Genomic DNA, 21,998 nt, shown 5'->3' with positions numbered 1-21,998 from the left:
TTAAACTTAGAGGATAGCTCCTTGCAACAGGCTAAAGGAATCCACCCGCTGAGCATGCAGAGGCCCGAGGACCGTGTGCCTAACGAGGCTGTATCCCCACTCATATTTTAGCTTGGCAGGTCTGGTGCTCGTTTTATCTTTTGCTTCAGGTAGCTCTCTTTAATTAATAACATTTCTGTGTCGACACAGGGAACTTTCCACCCTGAATGAATGGCCCTCTCTCATTAGAACCACGACTTGTCATGATGTATTCAAGAGCAGGAGTGTGATTCATTCCCTTGTCTAGGAACGAGGGGTGTTGCTAGGGGGTGTGGGGGAGAAGAGCCTCTGTAATGAGTGACTGATATTTGCTGAAGTTGATATGCGGCTCTGTCGGCTTGAACTGCCTTGTCAGGACAAGCCTTCAGAAAGGTGATGTTCCTACTCAAGAGGTTTTCCTCATTAAAGAAATTGCATCTTAACAAGAGGGAAGGGAAGGGCTGGCAGAAGAGCTGCTGTCTCCCCGAATCCAGCTTGGTTCACACACACACACACCAAGTGCTGAAAGCCGGTTGATGCAAGCACAGCCAGCAGAGGATCAGCACTCCATTTCTGAGCCCTCTCATGCAATGGGCTCTCTCCAACACTGTCCAAATCCTTCCAACAGGGACAATCCTTCTGATGGTGTACCACACCCATGACAAAGCCTTTGGTAACATGCCTGAGGACCTCAACTCATGCTGAACTTCCATGAGCCCTTCCCAAATGCTTGGTGTCCTCTTCTGGGCACCCAGCAACTTGTGACTAGTGCTCCATCTTCCAAGAAACATCCAAGGTTCAAGAGAAATAAAGTCTGTAGCCACACAGTGCCTTATTCCCTGAAGACCCCCGAGCCAAGAAGAGGCTTCACTGGTCCTTTAGCAGCTGTTTCCATCTTGAATCTTGCAGAGTCAGGATTCTGCCAGACCCCCTTAGCAGAGAGCAGTACCTTGACACTCGCTATTCCTTTGATGCTCTTCTTTGAGCTAGGAGTGTTACATATGTCACAACTCCTGGCTTTGGCAGGCCTATTTCCCCACCTTGTCTCCACATCCATCGTTGACAGGCTTGCAGATTCCTCCTCTTTGTTCCAGGCACTCTCCTCATCCAGGTCACTCACCCCACTGTGCCTTCTGGTGCTCTGGCACCTACGGGAAGCACTCACAGTAGACAGCCCTGTCCAGAAGATACCACACCTCAGCTATTCAACAATACATACAGAAAGAAGTGAAACTAAATGTCCAGGTCACTGCTAGAGAAGCCAGGAATAAGGCTGCATGGTTTCCCACCAACAGCTGAGCTAAGTACAGTGGATGACAGGAACTTCAAATCAAACTAGACAATGGGTAAGAGGACTGGAGCTTGCGTCACTGTCAATACTAAGGAAGGTCAGAAAAGGAGCATCAGAATTAGGGATGGACCTGTCCAAAGGCGCTGCTCCCTAAGCCAGGAAGCACTGCACTCACCTCATTGTCCCGAATTCCTTGGAATACAGTGGGTTTCTACCACACAATGCTTTCACCAACACTCCTCCAAATGTGGACAAGCAGCACTGCCTCCCCTTCCACTGCCCCAATGCCTTCTGTGCCCAGTGGGCAGTCTCGACACAGTAGCAAAGGGCATGAGCTACACCACAGGTCTTGTAGGGAAGCATGGGGCGATTCCCTGGAATATCTCCTAGATGTTCCACATCTCTGAGGCTCTATCTCCCTGTCTGAACAGCCTTGCTTCAGCTCTCTGCCTTCCCTCTTTAAAAAGAGATGCTCAGTTCTGCTTTGCTAAACCCTATTTGGCAATGTGTCTAAACACACGCAAACTTAATTAGTTCAGGAGGGAGACTCGGCATTTGTGGTGATGGATAAACGTAATGGGAAATGAGGCTAGTGAGAGCTGGCAGGGAGTCTTCACTCAAGCCTCAGTTACTGGCATGGCTCTAATCAGATGTGACGCTACACACTGCGGCACCCAATCGGCGACGGAGCGACGTGATATGCTACTCACCAAGCAGCTGCAGCCAGACTCCCACTATCCATGTGGTTGGAAACACGACATGTATTTGCTGCTTTGCCCTGGAGATGCTTCAGGATTGAATTCTGAAGTTAATGGTTTAAAAAAATTTTTTAAAAGGAAGAGGGAGAAACGAACCACTCGCTGTAACCTCATGGCCAGGAGTGGAGTCTTCTTTTTCCAGCTGACTAGTGAGGCACAATCCATGCGAGAGACCACTTCAAATAGTGAACTGAGCATCTCTGCTCCAGAGCTGCACGTCCTGCTACGTCAATTCAACCCCAGCCCCTACAGCTCACCACAAATGAGGCTCACCTTTACCTCTATTTGCCCACTGTAGAGCTCTGAAGCAAAAAACCCCAACAGCCAAACATCTATAAGGTAGCCCACTCCATACAGACACCAAGTTAGGATGTCAGTTTCTTGGAGCCTTGCTATTCCACTGAGAAAGTGATGGAAAAACAACTCTTCCTCACAGCCATCACCAAAAATGCTAAACTGGACTCTTAGAACAGCAATACAGGAGTAAAGAACTGAGGAAAAAGAACAGATGAGAAACAGAAGTTTAGCACACCCCTGCAGGTGTCTGTGATAGCCTCTAATAAAAGTTTAACATGCTATCTAAAGGAAAAATAAGCCTCACTCTTAATTTAAACCAGTAACACAGGAATTGGCAATATATACCAGCTCTGGACATGGCTGCAGCAGAGACACAGATTTTGATTCAGTACCACACCCCTGTCTAGAGCATAGGAAATTTCTTATCTCCACTAGCGATTGTGCCGCTGCTTGGGTCCTCGTATCTCATGTCTCACTAATCACACCAAGAAGAGGCAAGGAACTGCCACTCTACAAAGACCACTCTGCAGGAAGAACTGGTGCTGATTGCTCCCAGGCTGTGTGCAGTTTATTTAGGTTTCTGACTTGGGAAAACCAATGTCACCATGAAAACCAAGTAACACTACTAACGAGTTGTGGATGTCAGTTTAGCATTCGATGTGTCAAGCCCATGCTTTACCGGTGTGATAACAACAGGAATCTTTATCCAGCACTCTGAGGAAATGAAGAGCAAGATGTAGGAATCCAAGTGAATTCAGCACAACATGGCACTGATCTGCAAACACCTTACAGATTAGACTAATTCCATTCTTAGCCATTTAACTCTGTTCTTTTCAATAACAGGTTTAGGTTGGTGGTCTAACTATTTTCATAGCAAAACACATACAGACACCGACACTTTGCAGATCCCAGTGCAGGGCTCCACCTGGTACTCTAAAGATACAGTTGCCCAGCTGATGAAGATGACCTCAGCAGGAAGAACACTGATGAAGCATGGCAAACTTGGCTTGTACTTTCTTTTCTAAAGACTATTCTGCAACTCACATCCAGTTAGTGTGCCAAGATAACAGAGAGAGAAAGCCTTGCATGAGGAGGTCAGGTAAGGAGTTCAGGTAAGGACCATTGCTTGATTTGGGTGTACAGACACACGGTTCCATCTATGCACTCAGAAATATACATCCCTTTGGAAAGTACTGGATAAAAGGCATAACATCACAAAGCTACAGTTTAAACCTTTCTTGGGGTTCTAAAATGATTAATTTGCTTTAGGGAATATTCTAGGCAGTGATCCTGCATCATGCCCAGCACCCGTCTGTCTTCTTAAACAATCCTCTACTCCAAATTATGCATGGCAAATGATTATTTCCCTAAGAAACAAAGACTAGGGACAGTTGGATGTTTGTAAGGACAAAGAAGTACATACTACAGCCAAACATGGAGTGATAAAGCCCAGGAAAATCTCCCTCCCCTTCCATACTCACATCACTTTCAAATCCCAGTCTCCACAGGTCACAAAAATTGACTTGACGCTGGGATCTAAGAGGCCTTCCTTCGCCATCCACTCGTCAACCCTCTGAAAGGAAGGCAAGAAAAGGGGATGAGTTTTGCAGAGACAGGCCGAGCCACAACAGTTACACTCAGATAAGCTGCTTGCAATCAAGAGAGAAGAAAATTGTGATCTTATCCACCCCTTTCCCTCTCTCTCTTCTCTCTTTGCTTGCCATCTCAACAACAGCACGTTTGGACCTTTGAAGATTTCTGATAGGAGACATCAGGCAACCAGAGCAGAGATGATCTTATCAGACACCGCAGCAGCTCTGCTTGTGGAGGGATGGAAGTTGTGCAGCATTAACGGGACAATACAACAGCGCTGTTACCTGGCATTCCTCCTCCACTTTTTCCTCTCCCTGTACCAAATGGGCTCACAGTGAGGGGAAAATATGGGCATCCTGGGACAGCATCCCTCACCTACAGCATTTCTCACATGTTCAAATTCAGAGAGCTCAAGGAGATACGTGAGAGGGGAAGAAATGGAAGGTCTGAACACACACAGGCACCGTGTGGCACTAACAAGCCAAGCCACATGTTCCCTTCCTCTACAGGCTGGATCTCTCCACCTCACAGTTCTAAGGAGATGCTTGTTGAGGGTACAGTGTGTATTTAAGGTGAATCCACTATTCCTGAACAACTTCCCATAGGGACACATGTTCTGGATCCACTTCAGAAATAGGCCACATTAATCTGGAGGATGAATATCCACCTCAGGGATTAACCAGGAGGAACTAACCTAGATTACAACCCCTGCACAGACACTTATTCCAGCTAAAACTAGCAAATGACATGACCAAAATCTTCCAGTGGCAGGTGACAGGCTATCAGCTGCTATTATGCAGCCTCACTAGCAGCATTTTCAGTGCTTCAGCAAGAGAAATCCCTCCTCTTTTCCCTTGCGCAACACCTTCTGCTCCTGAAGAAATCAGCATGCCCCAGAAGCTGCCTGACCCAAAACTCATTTTAACCTAGAAACACGCTACTGTATCAACACGTTTTCAGTGTTTCCACACTCCATGAAGCTCCTGTAGGAACAGAATGAGAACTGTTTTTTCTGACACTGCAGCAGTGCTGCACATTCACCCATGCAGGCAAAGAGGGCTCTCCCTCCTGGAGAAGCAGGCACAGGCATCCATATGCTTACAGACATGCATCACTGCTACATGCTCTCTGGAGAGCCCAGGGAGAGTTGGGAGTTTGCATGGATACAGAAGTCACCTTTGCAGAGCACCATCTTCGACCTCGTGTCACTCCTGCAGCCCTTCTGGCAGAGGACAGTGCTTCATTCTGTGACTGTACAACAGCCCTCTGGAGTAAAGCTCCCCAAAGCAGCATCCAGCCGCTCATCCACACTTCTCCCTCCCCTGGGCTGCTGGGATCTTCCAGCCAGCCCTACAGGAGGCTCCCTAGAGCAAGGAACAGCAGCAGTAACCTTTCTAAACTGGCTGAGGTGAGCACCCATGAAATGCTGTCTCCACAGAGGATTTTAAAGCCTTTAATTTGATTTCCTCAGATAAGCAATTGTTGCAATTATTCTGATTAGGAACAATTAGGTAACACAGTAGTGGAAATCCTGACAGAGACAATGCATCGAACACCAACCTGCAGCCTAAGCAGGCTCTGCTTGAGGAGGTTTCCTTCACTATTTAACTATCAACAAAAGCTATTGATGGAGAAATACTTCCAAGCTAATTAAGCCCTAAACGCTGTAGGAATTCAGCATTAAGTAGATGGCATTATTAGGGCTATATCTGCATCTGCATATCCTCCAGATTAGATTTTAGAGGCATTTTCTTTCTAGACTACATGTATTATTGAGCATTTAAATAGGTAGAAAAAAAATAATTTAATAAAGCACTGAGGGAGGGGAAGGAAAACAAATGCAGAAGCTCCCGGAGCAGCGGTCTCAAGCAATGTCCTGGTGCTTTAAAACTGGCTTAAGCAAGAATCGCCTCTTCTCCTATCTACTGGCAGGAGTTTGGATATCTTGTCAGCACCCTTGACATGAACAGCTGGAGATGACAGATCAATGGTTCAATACTCTCAACAGCGTGTCACCAACATGACAGCAAATGTTATTCTAATGAAGCTATAATCATAGTCAAATTACGCGGTTCGATTCTCAGGAAGGGGAGGGTGCAGGGGAAGAGATGAAGAGGGGACAACAGGACCAGAGGTCAGAGTTCGGGAACTAAAGGTTACTCTGCTTACCTCAAGCACTTGCTGGAGGCTTGGCTGCCCATCCACCATGCCTTGAATAATCCCAGTCAGCTGAAATGAGAGACAAACAGAAAGCAGGCGTCAGAGAAGCGCTCAAAAGATCACCAGAGAGGTCTCCTCTCCTGTCCATCTCGCTGCAACCAAAACATGCTCCTGTGACCCACATGGACATTGCTGTGGAGCCAGCGACAGCAGAGTGACCCTGGCAGCTCCCCCAGCCATGGGCAAGGGCATAGATGTCTCCCAGACACAGAGACGTAGGGGGGCTACATCAAAAACCAGCAAGCTCTCAGTAGGGCAGGGTCCACCTGGGGAGCAGTGGCGCCTTCTGCTTCATATACTGGCATGATGGCCAAAATGCTACCCTTGTGCAACATGCACTTCACCAGTTCTGATGTTGCCTTGACTTACACAGGCAATGGTAACTACCAGAGCCTCTGGTCATTCACCTGCTACTGCAGTGACACCAGAACTGCAGTGTCAGATGAACAGAATAGACCGGTACTGGTTAGTGAGACCCATCCACACTTCCCTGTGCTGGGCAGCCAGCACACACTGTTTCCCACAGCCCATCACAGCATCCCTCTGTGTTTCAAAAGTGTATTTAAAATTGAATGAAATCTGAAGAAAACCACTTTCTTCCAGAATGCTGGTCTGCTCTGTTTTTTTTAGGAGCTTCCTTAGGAACAGGTCCTGCCAACAGATAGTCCTGACTGTATCCACACTGCTTGGCTGTTTAAAGCTAGACACAAGCATAAAAAGATGCAGTCTCTTGGGCCTCTGCCTGTGTCTGCCCAGGACAGCTTGAGGCACATGGAAAATAGATATTTTTTCTGCCTGCCTTCCAACTGACAAACCTGTCTTTTAACATATTGAATATTGGAGGTCAGTAGCTTGCCATCAATGCCCAAGTAATTAAAAAAATCATTATTAAAACAAGTGCACACTACAGGATTTCACTTCATATGGCACTTTCCTGAAGCTACACATCTCACACGTTTTCATAAAATAAAGGTCAGACACAGCCTAGGAGCATGCCCTGCTGCCTGCACGTGTATCCCAGCCTCCAGAAGCCATAGCATCCAGTTGAGAGGTGCTGACAGCCCCACCACCACCACCCAGGAGTAACTCTTCCATGTAGACCAGTTCAACCTACTCATAAAACATAAGCCTCCTCACAAACCACAAGGTTCTGCTTTATTAAATGTGTGGCAACTGAAAGAAGCTCAATGGTTTCTACCTCTCTGTTTCTTTGGCTTCTTGGCTTACAGCACTGAACTTGGAGGAAGGAAGGAAAAAAAAAGAGATTAAACTCCAATTAAACTGTAATTACATTTAATGAATACCAAATACCTGACTCACCGAATAAGCTGTAAGTGGAAAGATTATTTTCTCATAGTGACTTCCACGGATTGGTAACATATACCTTTTAGGGAAAGTATTTTAATTTTAAGAACGCAGAGTTCCTCTAGGTAGGTTTCTCAAGTTCATCAAGCCATTAGAAGGTGGAATTTTAAGGAAGTGGAGGGACACAGACACTCTTTTATATTCCAGAAACTGTTTTTTATATTAATCTCTATTTTAATTGAGTAACAGCTGCTACCTACAGACTTGCTGTACTCTGAGAGGCAAATAGATTTGAGAGATCAATGCACGGCCCTTTACAGCAATTTTTAAAGCTTACTGGCTTGGTTTTGCTTTTCCCTACATCGCCTGGCAGAGGTGGACAGCTCACTTACTGCAAAGTGCTGGCTCTGCCCCTCAGAGGGTAGCTCAAATCAAACGTCTGGAAGTAGCTCAAAGATGAGCTTTTGGGAAAGGATCACAGAATAGTTTGGGTTGGAAGGGATCTTTAAAGGTTAACAACAGAGGAATCTAAGGTTATCCAGTCCAACCTGCCTGGCAATGAGCAGGGACATCTTCAATTTCATCAGGCTGCTCAGAGCCCCATCCAACCTGACCTTGAGTGTTTCCAGGGATGGGGAATCTACTACCTCTATGGGCAACCTCGTCCAGTGTTTCATCATCCTCATCAGAAAAAACATCTTCCTTATACTTAGTCTGAACCTACTCTCTTTTAGTTTAAAACCATCACCCCTTGTCCCGTCGTAACAGGCCCTACTAAAAAGTCTATCCCCACCTTTCTTATAAGCCCCATTTATGTATAGGAAGGCTGCTATTAGGTCTCCCCGGAGCCTTCTCCAGGCTGAACAACCCCAACTCTCCCAGCCTTTCCTCACAGAAGAGGTGCTCCAGCCCTCTGATCATCTTGTGCCCCACTTCTAGACCTGCTCCAATAGGCCCATGTCTTTCCTGTACTAAGGATGACAGGCAACCTTTCTGTATCATGGCCAGCAGTGATGTAAATGGCTTCTACCACTCTGGCACCTTCAGAACTGCATCTCTTCAGTGGCGCAACTCTTATGGCCATGGGAGGACAGGGTGAAATGGCCTCATCCAGACATTTCCCATCAGGAGAAGGGAGGGATGGGAAGATGGATGCAGAGGTCCTATCAAAGAGTCATGGCTTGATCTTGACTCCATCCCCACCAGGCCAAGCGAAGTACAGCTTATCTGTACAAGAACACATCATTACGCGCACTTGCACACAAAATTCATGCCACACATGAATACAAAGGGACGTACCTGCTCCACGGGTACATTTCAGTACAGGTCAGAGTGCTCAAAAGGGACCAGATTTCTTACTCTCTCACCCTTTCTGATCCTTTCCATTATCAGTTACACCCATCTGTAACACCCAACCTAGTGCACTGGGTTTCTGTAGTGTTATCTGGTCTTGCAGCTTTGATAAAGTATAAAGGCATAAAACTGCACAATTGTAAAGTTTCCCTGGCAATCCCAAGAAGCACACAGTACTTGGGAACATAAACAAGCTATAAGGCATTTATCTTTTTTGTACTTTTATTGTCTGCTCCTTCAGGAAAAAAAAAAAATCAATAAAAATTAATCATAAAAAGAGAGCAAAGTACCATGAAAAAGCCTGTACAAGCACCTTCTGTGTAGAGGGAACCTTTCACTTAAGCTCCTGGCATGAACCTTCTTGGGCATCAGCCAAACCACTTGCATCTTCCAAAAGGGCATGATGAGCTTTATATACCTAACAACAGCTTTTAACCACTTGGAAGCACTTTCCACCTTCTCTGTCTACAAGTTCAGCACACCCCTCATGAAAAACAAGCCTCATGACCTGTTGTTTTACAAAAACAGGTGAAGAGAAAGGGAACTGGGATAGTGCTAGAGGGTGAGCTAGCACTGGAAGCTGTGCTCCTGGCCATTGGTGTGGGGAGTCAGAGGAACCTCCTGTAGCCAGGGAGAGCAAAGACACACTAAAAGCTAAGCAAAAGGATACCTTGAGGGTGACCACGAGCTTTCCACCCTTGCAGACACCCTTCCCGTGCTGTGCTGTCTTCAAGAAGGAAGAGGGATGCGAGAAGTTCTCCCAAAGAGTAACATCAAACAAACCCATAATCCTCCGCCCACAAATCTATACCAAGCAGTCCTGTTGCTTCACAGCAAAGGCAGCAAGAGGAGGGGAGAGGGGAAAGCAGAAGCACAGCAGACAGGCTCCCGTGTAATGTCAACACCTCTGCTTTTCTTGCAGAGTTTATCTGGGAAACCATCGTATTTCTACTCCAAGACAGTTTGCTGATTGCCTAAGCACTTGTCTCTGGTGTACAATCTGATAATCAGGCCTGGTCTTTCTGTGTAGACAAAGAGGCCAATAAATCTCACCCTTTGTAAGCAGAGGTGCCTAGACAAAGCCCTTTACTGGCATTTAGCAAAATGGGTATTTTTCAGAGAACAGAAACCAGCTGAAAGTCAATGGCGGGTGCTGGAGCTGTGTGGGCACCAGCTGTGCAGGAGCTGGACTCACAGCACATCCTGGCTGTGACCTCGGCATCTCAGGGGAACCTACTCTAGTGGCACAGGGCTGGAGCCACTGACCCCACAGGTCTGTCCACACGGCCATGAGACTCCACAAAAAAGCAGCTTCAAATAGAAAAGGATATTCTTGCAAATGTTTAGTAAGGTCCTCAGTACAACCAGCTCACCTGTGCCTCTCAGGGTTCTAAAGTCAGGGCTTTCATAAAGGGGCACAGGGACAAGCCCAGTTACTCCTCTAGCACAGTCTCACTCCCTGGACCTCATAGCAACAGGCAGGGGAACTACCAAGGCAGGAGGGACAGCGGCCACACTGTGCGCTAAGGAGCACAGGCTGGTAGCTTCCAGGCTAGGATTAAAACCAGCTCCCTAACACACACTGTTAATAACAACAGAAAACTTGCCAAACCTGGCAAGTTGGATCATTTTGTGCCTCCAGTACACACAGGTGAGGGTTCTGTGACCACGCTGCCTGCCGGCTTCAACACTGCCCATTTTTGTCCAACTGTGGACACAAGACACAAGACTGAGGTCAGCAGCACAGTCTGAGGCACAGCACTGCCGGTAAGACACCCATGTTCCTCCTTGGGACTCCTGCAAATGCAGAGCCAGCACACATGGCTTTGCTTACTCAAGGGCTCCACAAAGGAGACACAAACCTGTGAAGACACAAACATCTGCTACGGGCTCCTGTGAGCAAGAGAAGACAAAAAAAACAGCACTGTGATATGAGAGCATTGTAGAATCATAGAATCAACTAGGTTGGAAAGACCTTCAAGATTACAAAGTCCAACCATTACCCCAGGACTGTCAAGCCCACCATTAAACCATGTCACTAAGGGCCCCATCTACACAGGTTTCTGAACACTTCCAGGGACAGCAATTTCCACCCTGGAAAGCCTGATAAGAAGCCCATTATCAGATGGGCTGAATGCCTCAGTCACTCTCAAAGCCCCCAGGCTGCAGCAAGGTGGAGGCTCGATCCAGCTCAGAGAGCCACACCAAACAAATCATGCAGACCCTTGTGCAAGAACAGAGCTGCAACTTTTAGCAGTGGAGGGGAAGGATGCAAAAGAGGGAATTCCAGAAAAACAGCATTTTGGTGGGAGTTAATGAGATGACGTCTCTCTAGAATTTAGATGACATGCAAAATGGATGTTTTGAGCTCTACTCCAGAAGATAACGCTGCTTTTAGCCAAGATCAGGTGCAAGCTGTGAGATCTATCACATTTGTACAAGCATATGTCCAGTAAGTCTCATGGGGATAAAGACAGCCAAAGTAGTTGTCCAGCCTCCTGGCATTAAGGTTGCAAACCTGTTTCCATTGTAACTCTGTTTTCACACATTTATAGGTTTCTTAAAGCCCCTCGCTGGGGAATAATGATTTCTGTGGTTTGTTTTTTTTTTTTAAGTTTAAATAAAATACCTTCAGATGGTTTTCAGTTACAAGAGAATAAAAAAAAGCATTTGTTTTTACAATGTGGAAATATGGAAGGGGCTGGCTGGTCCTGGAGGGGAACTCCACCTAACACAGAGGAGTTGTTTTCATCAAGTTAATACACATGGGACAAGCACTTCAAGGGCTTAAACTTGCAGCCATGGAAGTAGAGCAAAAACACACCACAGTGTCAATGAGACTGGGACAGAATGAAGACTTTGGATACTCCGATTCTCACAGTCAGTACTTCAGTCACTGAGCTGCCCAACATGAAACCAGTGGAGTCAGGAAAAAAAATCCCAAAGGAAAAGGAACTTAAACTTTGTTTTGATGGATACAGCAAAGGAAGAATGCACTTGCAGAAACAGCTGGCTTTTTGTGCTGAATGAAAAAAAACAAGTGACCAACCAAAAACGCCCACAAAAACCAACCCCTATCCCCCTATTCTTTTGAACTCTCAGAGACTGCATTCATCACCTTCATCCTCTTGCCTGTATTTGGGGAAAGGTGGCTGCAGCTCAAGAGCACCTGTCCTCAGCAATGAGAGTAACCAAGTAATAAGAGGCCATTTCCTCAGCAATCATTTCAAGTGCCCCACAAGCATGACATCAAAAAGAAAGTCTTAAAAATAGAGGCATGGGTTATCCTACCACTCTGAAGGACTCATCAAATCCCAACAGGCAAGCCCACAGGAGAGCCATTTAGAGCCTCTGAACTATGCAGCTGTATGACACTTTCTTTGCTTTGACCATGCTCTCTTTGACCTTCTCCACCAAAGAGCAGCATGGTAAAAGTCACAAAGAGCTCACAGAGAGGTGAAAGGATTTTGAGCATCAGCTAACACAAGTGCTTTTATTTTGTGGTCACTCAGCTACATGATCATCAATTGTAAATAAAACTATCTTAGTTAACAGATTACAGATAGAGTTATTTATGAATCCAAACTGAGGTCCTTACATGTTATTGCAATGACAAAAGATCATTTCCTTTGTCCTTAACTCGAGGTTGGCATGACACACCATGAAGAGGCAACCCCAACCCCTGGTGCAATGGAAACCTGCTTCCCAGGAAGACTCTCGGAGCACCAGGGAACCTTTGCACTTTACCTCTGTACAGAAGGGCGTAAGCTGGGGATGCACCACAGGCTGAACATACATGTGAAAGGTGGATTCGATCTCCATCGTCCTGCCATTCAGCTTCAGGATTGGGAATTCGATGATTTCCTGAATAGGGCAAAAAGAAAAGCAGCTGTTCATTTAAAACAAATAAAAAATGAAGCTGGAAATGATCCTGCCTAGCAAGCTGACTGTAAAAGGAGTGGCCTGACAGTCCCAAACAAAACCAAACCTGACACAGAGCTCTGCAATACAAGTGGGAAAGTGGTGCTGGAGCACTGAACACCTCCAATGCCATGAGCACAGAAGATGGTGCAGCAAGGAGGTCTCTGAGCCCAGTGCTGCAACTGCATGTATCATTGCCTAAGCCTAACCTAAGGAACATGGTCTAGCACCACTCGCACATGGTAGGCAGGGAACATGGAGATGTACTTGAGTGGGATAATGTCTGTTTATCGAGGACATCGCAGGGGATATTCCCCATAACCAGCCCCAGCCTCTCCACCTTGCCATCCTTTCAGAGGACACCACCAGACAGACAACAGAGGTACTGCAACAAGAGGCTGAGGAGCACTGTTCTCCTCCAACAGAGTGAGGAAAGGAGCTGGAAGCACCCCCAATCCATCCCTATGGGATACGGCACAGTAGCAAGCCCTGCTTCATCTTCCTCTTTGTAGCCAATTTATGCTGATAGGGAAATAAAAACGTTCCTTCATCAGAAGAATGTTCAATTATTTGAATAATCAGCAATCAAAAATTTACATGGACCTGTTAATAAAAAGTTTAAACAAATGCAGTTGCGATGGATTTCTCAATTATTAAAAAATATACACGAAATTAAAAAAGCCGACCACTGAATAAAAGCGATAAAATCCTTTGTGTTCACCCCCTCCTTCTCCACTCCCTTCCCTCCTTCCAGTCTAATGTAAGAGCAGAAGTGACAATTTGTTTGGTGTCTTTAAAGAATAATTTGTCTATGTTATTTAATAGAGATCCATGGCACCAAGGTTCTGGAGTGCAAATGAGCCTGCTGAGTGATATCCATGCAACAAGCCTCTCAAATCACTTCTGGAGAGAAAGAGAGAGAGAGGGAGAGAGAATAAAAAAAATATTGCTTTTTAATATTCAAAAACAGTTTGCAAAATTTAATCAAAGCAGAGCAAAAGCTAACATTTTTACCACTTTGACATTTTTATTAGCGCTTTCATAAATTTTTAAAACATGAATGGAATTAGTTTAACAACAACCCAAAAAAAAAAAAGAAAAAACAACTGCCTGAAAACATCTGGAAGAGACAAATAAGAAATAATAAAAAAATAAAGAGAAAAAAAAAATCCAACTCCTGCGAGTAAAATTAGCATGTGGAAAACACAGCCGCTGCAGAGGAACTAACGCAGTTTTTGGACCCTGGCTGCAACCTTCATGACCCGCAGGCGGAAATTATCCTGAAGTCATACATATGAGCTGGTGACATCACCTCGCTGGCAGGCAAGGGGAGGGCAAGAAGCTGGGTGGGTAAATGGAAACAACAAATAATTTCAATAGCTAAGAGAAACATGCGATTTCCATGGTGGACAGACCATGGCCACAGCAGAGCAGCTCTCCCTCCCTGGAGGAGCAGGCACACAGCCCAAATCAGGGCACGTGGGGAGCACGTGCCTTTGGGATGGAAAGTTAGGGGGAAAAAAATGAAAATAAAATGAAGTGTTAACAGTGCCGAAGTGCCCAGGTGTAGACATGGAGCAGCCAAGCTGTAGAGGACACAGGTCTTAACCATTTCCCCACAGTTGGCTGTGCCAAGCTCTGCCATGCAGGCTGAGGCAGAGCGGAGGGTTGGAGCATCCTTCCCCACAGCCGTACCACCCCGCAGGGAGCCACCAAGTTTCCCCTGGAAAGACATGAAATTCAAGCTGTGGGCTGGAAGAGGAGGAAGACAGGGAGGGAAAATATCTGAGCATCACCCAGATTGCCTGTTGTGGTGCAGCCAAACTCACTGGCTTTAGCCCCCCAGGGGGACCCTTGGAAACATGAGAAACTCAACCTGAGTAAGAAATGCTGGACGCAGCTGATCCTTCCTTCAAAAGAGCTACCACAGACAGGCTCTGAAAGAGGCAGATTTACATTCAGAAAGAAAACACACTACAAAGTTTGAAGCCAATGGACAGGATGTCACAACAGAGCCAGGCTTAACCCCAGGATAACACCACCCTGCCCTTCAAACCATGCTGGGCCAGCTCATTGCTCCTTCGGTCAACATCCCACCCAGGGGCTGACCATGGAAGTGCGTAAGCCCACAGCAGGGCAAGAAGAGCATCCCTGCACCCAGAGAGGGACATGCACCGGCTGGATTTCACAGCAGGACTGCGTTGCAATGCTGAGATCAGTCCTAAGGGACCAGAAACATCCTCAGGGGCCATCAAGTGGCTGGATGCTAAGTGAGACTGAAAGACGGCCCTGCTGCTGATCTGATACACAAAGGCGTCGCTTGCCTTCCAGAATCAAAGGCAGAAAGCACTTCCAGGAGGGTCAGATTAAGACAAACTGAGGAAATAAAAAGCCATACTAAAAGAAAATGTGGAAAAATCTAACAATACCCAGAATTACTGCAGGTCTTTGGGAAGCACACGGCCAGGCGCAGGGGTGGAACCCCAGGAGCAACTCAAGTGTCTTGGGAGAAAGCGCAGCCACTCTTTTGGGCTTATTTGGTCAGTTTCTGAAGCAAGTGGTAAAGGACCTTTCCCAAAAGACTGTTTATCTGCACACTTCTTATAGCGGAGATTTTTCCAGTCTCTGGCAGTGTTTGCTCCACTGGTATCTAAGGCAACAGATACCAGCCCCATGAAATCAGCCCCACTCCTCACTAACGACGTTAGCCAGTCCTGCAATGAAATTTAACCTGTGACACTGCTGTACTTTTCATTTAAACTTTCATTTGGAGAGAAGCAGTGTTTGGAGACCCTGCAGTTTGTCCTGCTAATAAAGACAAGTGTTGGGACCTTTAAAGGTGCCATTCATCTTTTGCCTTTATTAAATTCAATTTTCTTAAGCCCATGATACATCATGAAATTAAGAGTTGACATTCCTGCAGAAACAAAAATATCTATCAACCATAAACAGAAGGAGGGGGGGTGAAAGAGGCCTCTATTACCAAGAATTTATGGCTTCAAGTTGATCTGTTTCCACTTTTTTTCTCTCTCCTGTTTTTTTTCTTTTACAAGCATATGGTTTGTTTTAGATATCCAAAATGTTATTACAGATCTAGAATTTCATTAGTAATTATTATGAAATGGTGAGCACTTAAGACACACACACAACCCCCCAACAGACCGGGATGCAGGAAGGCAGACAGGCGCTCTCCCACATTTCACAGCAGCCCTGCGAGCTCAACACACTCAATTCCATCAAGGAGCATCACACTCAGCTCCATCAAGAACCATCACTGCTTCTTCCTGGGTGGGAAAGGTAGAGGAGAGAATCACCAGGGAATTAAAAAGAGATGCTCACTGACACTTCCTTTCTTTGTGTTAGTCTCATCATCCGTAAGCGTTACCTTGAGATCCTCACCCATTTCCACTTCCAACACTTGAGTACACGCTCCAGCTTCAGCAGTGATTTGTGCCAGCAGTGATTTGGGGTTTCTATGTATTTATTTATTTATTTATTAAATCCCCCACAGATTTTCCTTCGAGCACAACCAGAAGTTATGGATGTGCTGAAATAATGCTGAGGGTGTCCAGAGCCTGCAAATAGCCGCCAGCTCCCAGAAGAACAAATGTACCCATTTGAATTTTGTGAGCACTGCAATTAGGTATTTTATTTAGCCCTGCAAAGTAACTTGAAAGGAAATCCAGGATTCAAACCACCAGCAATAAATAAGCAGCTTTTTATTTTCCTTTCATTGTCATGAAAAGTTGAACATGTTTTCTGTTGAGAAATTCTGCACGCAGCTCCCAATTACAGGCATTTGCATTTATATTGTTGGAACACAGAGCTTCTAAAATCAATATTAACACGCTTAAAGAAAAAGACATTGGCACCCTGTCCCTCCCCTCAGCTGCGCCCCCAAACACGGGAACAATAGGATCCTACAGAGCCGGAGGCTTAGACATATCCATTACCAGGTCCACTCTCTTTACAACAATCTTGCATTTATGATTTCACGGTACTTCAAGCAAATCCATGTGACAGCTTGCTCGGAATTTCTGCCTTTTTAAAAAAATAAACTAAACAAATGTTCCCTCCAAAAGGGATGTTCCAGGTGAAAGCCTCCTATGAAACCTGGCTGTCTCAGGCCAGGGGACAGGGTGGCAGCAGGAGGCTGCAGGGTCACTGTGGAATGGCAAGGGGCTTCCTTTTAAGAAGGATTTGAAATATTCATAAGGGCATGTGAAAGCAGTGCTATAAACCCACCCCTTCCTTATCCAACCGTCCTAAATGAAACTCCCCTCCCTTTAACAGCAGAGCAGGGATGCACAAATTCAGCTGTATTGATCTTCTTGCTAATAAAAGAAATGAACAAGCACACCACTATACTCGCTAAATAATTTCCTGTAACGGACAGATCTCTGGAGCTCAGAGAAGAAAGCATCTGAAGTTACACTAATTCCCACAGAGGAATCTTTTTGCTTATTCTTTTAGTTTCGGAGCACACGCCATCATGAGATGAAAAGAACACAGTGTCCAGCGAGACCTTCCTGGCTCTCAAAACCTTTTAATCCAGAAGCCCACATACAAAGTGGACAAGGCCCACTTCAGAAGACCCAGTTATATATTTGAAGAAGACTGTGTGGCCTATTCAGTTAAAAAACTACCAGAGAAGAATTCATCCCTTACTCCCACCTCCATGTGAAGAAGTTTAATAAACACAAGAATAAAAGATGCCCATAAAAATCAGAGCTGACTGTTCAAAATGCAATAAAAACAAGCAGAGGCCATTGAGAGAAAGGAATTTTTTCTGAGGGGGAAAAGCATAAAATAAAACTTCCTACCAAAGGACCCCTTTGCACCTTCAAGAAAGGTAAGGGTGAAAGAGGCAAGGGAGTCTCCACGGAGGGACACAGCCTCAGCACCAGCTCATTTTGTTCAGCGATGCTTCTTCTCCCCTGCTCTTTAAAGAAAAAAAAAGTCATTTTATGCACAAGGAGCTTATTTCTTAAACAAACACTTGTGTTTTTGATTTACACCACGGGCTGCTCCTAAATAATTTATGGCGGGTTAAATTTATTGCACAGCCCTGGCCGGCTGCAAATTCGAATTGCCAAATAATTAGATTTTAGGGCAATGCTTATAAATTATCCGCCGATTTGTCCGGACTTGTTTGTCAGTTGCTTTGTGCTTCGGGTCATCTTTGGCATTTCGCTGTTTGTGTTTTAATTGCTGATTTACACTTTGACAGATGAGAGTTGATGCCTCCAAGATCGGGGAGGGGGTGGGGGGTTGAAGAGCAGGAAGAATCAGAGCTTTTAAAGCCTTGTGATTTTCCTTTTTTTCCATGGCAATTAAAATCGAAAAGGGACATAGTAAGGACAGCACCGGCCTAACAGATCTGCCTCCCCAGTTCCCATCCTCTGCCTTAATTATTATTTTAACTAAAGCTGTTTCCAAGCGAGCAGCCTTGCACTGGCCCACAAGGGTAGCAACCGAGATGACCTCATAGGTCTTTTCCCCACCTCTAAATTCGTATTAAACTAACCAAACCAAGTACCATCAAGGCAACACCTCTGCAGTGGGGAACAGCAGGACTTCTGCTGAATCAGGGCTATCCTGACTTTCCAAAGGATGTCCATCTACACAAACAGAGTGAAGGCTCTCAGTGCTCCTGTCCCGAGTTAAGTTACTCTGTGTACTGACTAACCTTGTCAAAACATCTCTAGGGAAGCAGCTGATGCCCAAATTTCATTTTGCATCAATACCTAGCTTAAAGCACACATGCAACCAACAATTTAACACATTTAAATTTAACTGTTTAATCCCAGGAAAGCATGAAGGGAAACACAAATCAAAATCAACACACACGAGAACAAGCAGGAATATGGGAAGATCACGAAACACTGGCATAAGATGATATGAAGACAAATTCTGTTGCCCAGTCATTGACTATCCAATGTCTCTTCCTCCCCTAACTCTTAGGTGAACCTCAGTGCCTACCCCCAAGCACTCGCACTGGACCCCAATGTCAAAGGATGGATTTTCTCAAGGATAAATTTGGAGCTGCATTTTTGTTTCTGCGCTGGCATCAAACCTGGCTTTTATTTCCAGGTGCTTCCTTACAACTGCAAGGGTGATGGACCGACCATTTCTCTTTCTTTAATAGAAGCTGAAATTCACATCTAATCACATGCCTCCAGGAGCTTGAGCTTTAAAAGAGAGTCCATGCACCTGCCTGAGGGCAGCATCACCTCCCCCTAAATAATTTCTGACTTTGTCTAGGCTGTTTTTACCGACTCCAATAAGAGAGACTCACACACTCCTCAGGCACTCTATCCTCCTGTTTCATTAGTCTTATCACTGGAAAGTTTGTCCTAATGTCTAATCACAATTTCCCTTGCTGCTGTTTAAATTCAAGACTGCTCTTCTACCCACAGCAGATACAGACCAGAACATTGCCTTTCACATCTTTGCAATGCAAGACCTCGTCATAAAATCATAGAATCAGCTAGGTTGGAAAAGACCTTTAAGACCATCAAGTCCAATCATTACCCCAAGAAAATACAGACCACTCTCATCACTGCGCTGAACACAACCCCAAAGCTATCCAGCCTGCACTCGCAGTTGTACTTTGCAGACCCCTGATCACACTCACTGTCTCTCTTTTGCATCCTTTTAAAATAGTCTCAAGGGTTAAGTACGAAATCCAAAGTGCAGCACTTCTGCAGCCGAGGTCCCCTCTTACAGAGCCAAGAAAAGGAGGATCCATGTCTCAGAAATGACATTTCACCCTTAAACTTACCATTGTGGTCTTTGGAACTCCTTTTATACCTGCCATTGCATCTGAAATCTTGACAGCTGGCTCACAACCCTTGTCCTGCCATCCTGAATAAAACCTTTGGTAGTCATATGCTCCCAGGCTGGTTCCTGCCTCTCACCATCAGCATCATCTCACCTTGCCAAAACTCACAAAGCTATTTGGATCTTTCCAACAGCACCCAGACATCAAGAATAAGGCACAACCTCCCTCCTCTTTCGACACCTGGGATGAGAAATATAGACCAAAACCATCAACACTTCAACTTGTTTCTTCAAGCACTACTGACATATACTTAACCACCCAGAAAATCTCCAACGACACAGCCAACAACAATTTAAGCTTGACAGTTTGGGGGAAGTTAAGTACTCAAATCAGGTTAAAAACAGCACACACACATTTCCAAATGTTACCTTTCCATTGCAAGATGACAACTACACTTTATCCTTTTTCACGTCTGCTCCTTTTTATCGCAGGCAACCAGCCTATGCACAATTATCAAATCATTTCAAGACCCAACCTCTTCACCTGATATTGAGCAGAACAAATGATCAATGTTGCCAGCAACACTATAACATCTGGGATGGGTAGAAAGGGCATGCTACTGCATGTAAATGAACACCCAGGGTTTTACAGACATCACAAACAGCTGCTGGTGACAGCGCATTTCTGCCTGGCAGAGAGGAGCTAAATAACATAACCAAGAGCTATTTTGCCAGCTAACAAGTACACAGACCAACAAAGACAACACAGGGATGGTTGCACAGCCAGCCTGGCACAAAGAGGAAGAAAACCACAAGACTTTGGCATGTCCTGTGTCTTTCTCACCAAAAGAGCTGAGCTGCAGTTTATCAAGGTGGTTTTGTTCAAAACTAAGTAAAGGCCACCTTAATACAACAAAGACCACTCCCCAGCAGTCACAGCAACCTGAAAAGCAGTGTCCCTGTACAGCACCAGATACATACCACATCATGGGATAATACTGCCTGCTTTTAAAGCATCATGCTGGGTGATGCAAAATACCCCTCCTGCCACAGAGGCTGTGAAAGAGCTGCAGGCTCACACAGATCGTCAGCGACCACACAGGGCAGGACAAGCACAGCAAACATACAAACCTGTGGCACCCATTCCCTTCCCTTCAGAAATGCACGTGTTGTGAACATTTCCAGCAGCACACATTACCTTGAGCAGCAGCTTTACAGAGAGGTGAACAAACATTTAAACACAATGCAGCAGGCTTGCACATTCTTGAGCTAGCCTGGATCTTTTCTTTTCAGGGTGACTGCCACTCAACTACTTTCTGCTGTAACAACAAGTCTACTTAACTTTGCAACTTGTCACCTAAACGATGTGTAATGTTTGCACAGCTAAGGATACAGTGCTCAAACAGCACAGGTGGGGAATTGCACGCCGGGATGCATAACTGATGTCGGGTCTCTGCATGCTGCAAGGAAAAGGGCAACATGACTGATGGCTTTAAAGTAGTCACCTCACTGGCCTGTCAATAACCAGCCAAAAGCTAAGCAGGTTGGGTCAGGTTAGGACTGCAGCAATTGGCCACCTGAGTGTTTTGGTATTTTAGGCTTGTTGCTATAATAATGCTGGGTTTGTATCTCTAAATAAGAAATGGCTTTGAATACTTTTTTTTCATACATCAGACGTCTTTCCTGGTGGTCTCCTGGTTGCACTCTCCAGGAGATCTGGGTTCAGTAACTGTTCGTGTTCTCTAGCTCATCGGGCTTTAAATAAATACAGCTAATTCTGTTGCCTGAAGCCATAAACTGCCCTGTCAGATTCATATGGGTCACAGCTAGGTTGTCCCCACTTACTAGAAGAATAAGGGACGTATCCAAGGCAAAATGACTGCCACAGAGAATGCAGCTTTTGAGGGTTACACTGCACCTGGTGCCCCAAACCCTGCAGAAGCCTCTCTTAAACACTGGTCTTCTCTCCACATCTTTTAAAATAAAGACATTATTCTCCATATTGGTCAAAATAAGATTTCACAACAGCCCAAGAGAACTGCAGTAAAGCATGTGACACATGGAAAACATGATTAAAAAAGAACAGCATCTCTTTAATTTCAGATGCATCTTGTAGGACGCTGAGCTATGGATATTCATGTTCTTTTAGCAAGATTTTTACTGTTGAGAGGAATTAGCTACAAGCCTCAAAAAGTTTTTTCAAAAGATTGTTCAAAAAATTAACACAAACAGAAAAACCCACCTGAAGCAGCTTTTACATGAACTGTTTCCTGTCACTCTAGAACTTAAAGCATTCTGACATAAGAATGGCATATCAACAGCCATAATTGGCAAGAAGATGATAAATATATATATTACTTTACTTATTTTTAGTAAAAAGACAGACTTTAAGTCACTGTTACGTGCAGTTTTAATGGCATTTCTCTTGAAACAACATTGTAAGAAGCTGAATTGAGAAC

The 21,998-nt window shown here is 45.1% G+C and overlaps 1 protein-coding gene across 7 annotated transcripts in view; it reads right to left on the bottom strand.

Moving 5' to 3' along the window:
- The window catches only part of ERI3 (ERI1 exoribonuclease family member 3), a 131,217-nt gene that overhangs the window by 96,202 nt on the left and 13,017 nt on the right, over positions 1–21,998 (bottom strand). For all 7 annotated transcript variants that reach the window (XM_061451424.1, XM_061451427.1, XM_061451428.1 and 4 more), the window contains exons 3-5: positions 12,583–12,699; positions 6,127–6,186; positions 3,846–3,937 (exon numbers count right to left, since the gene is read on the bottom strand). In XM_061451424.1, the coding sequence (XP_061307408.1) occupies positions 3,846–3,937; positions 6,127–6,186; positions 12,583–12,699 (269 nt within the window). The remainder of the gene's footprint in view (positions 1–3,845; positions 3,938–6,126; positions 6,187–12,582; positions 12,700–21,998) is intronic.

The sequence above is a fragment of the Pezoporus flaviventris genome, unplaced genomic scaffold, assembly GCF_033815535.1.
Source record: "Pezoporus flaviventris isolate CSIRO_AGI_PZ_B2104156 unplaced genomic scaffold, CSIRO_AGI_Pfla_v1 ptg000013l, whole genome shotgun sequence".
NCBI lineage: Eukaryota > Metazoa > Chordata > Aves > Psittaciformes > Psittacidae > Pezoporus > Pezoporus flaviventris.
Note: the sequence above shows the minus strand (reverse complement) of the source record. Positions and strands in the feature narration are given on the sequence as shown.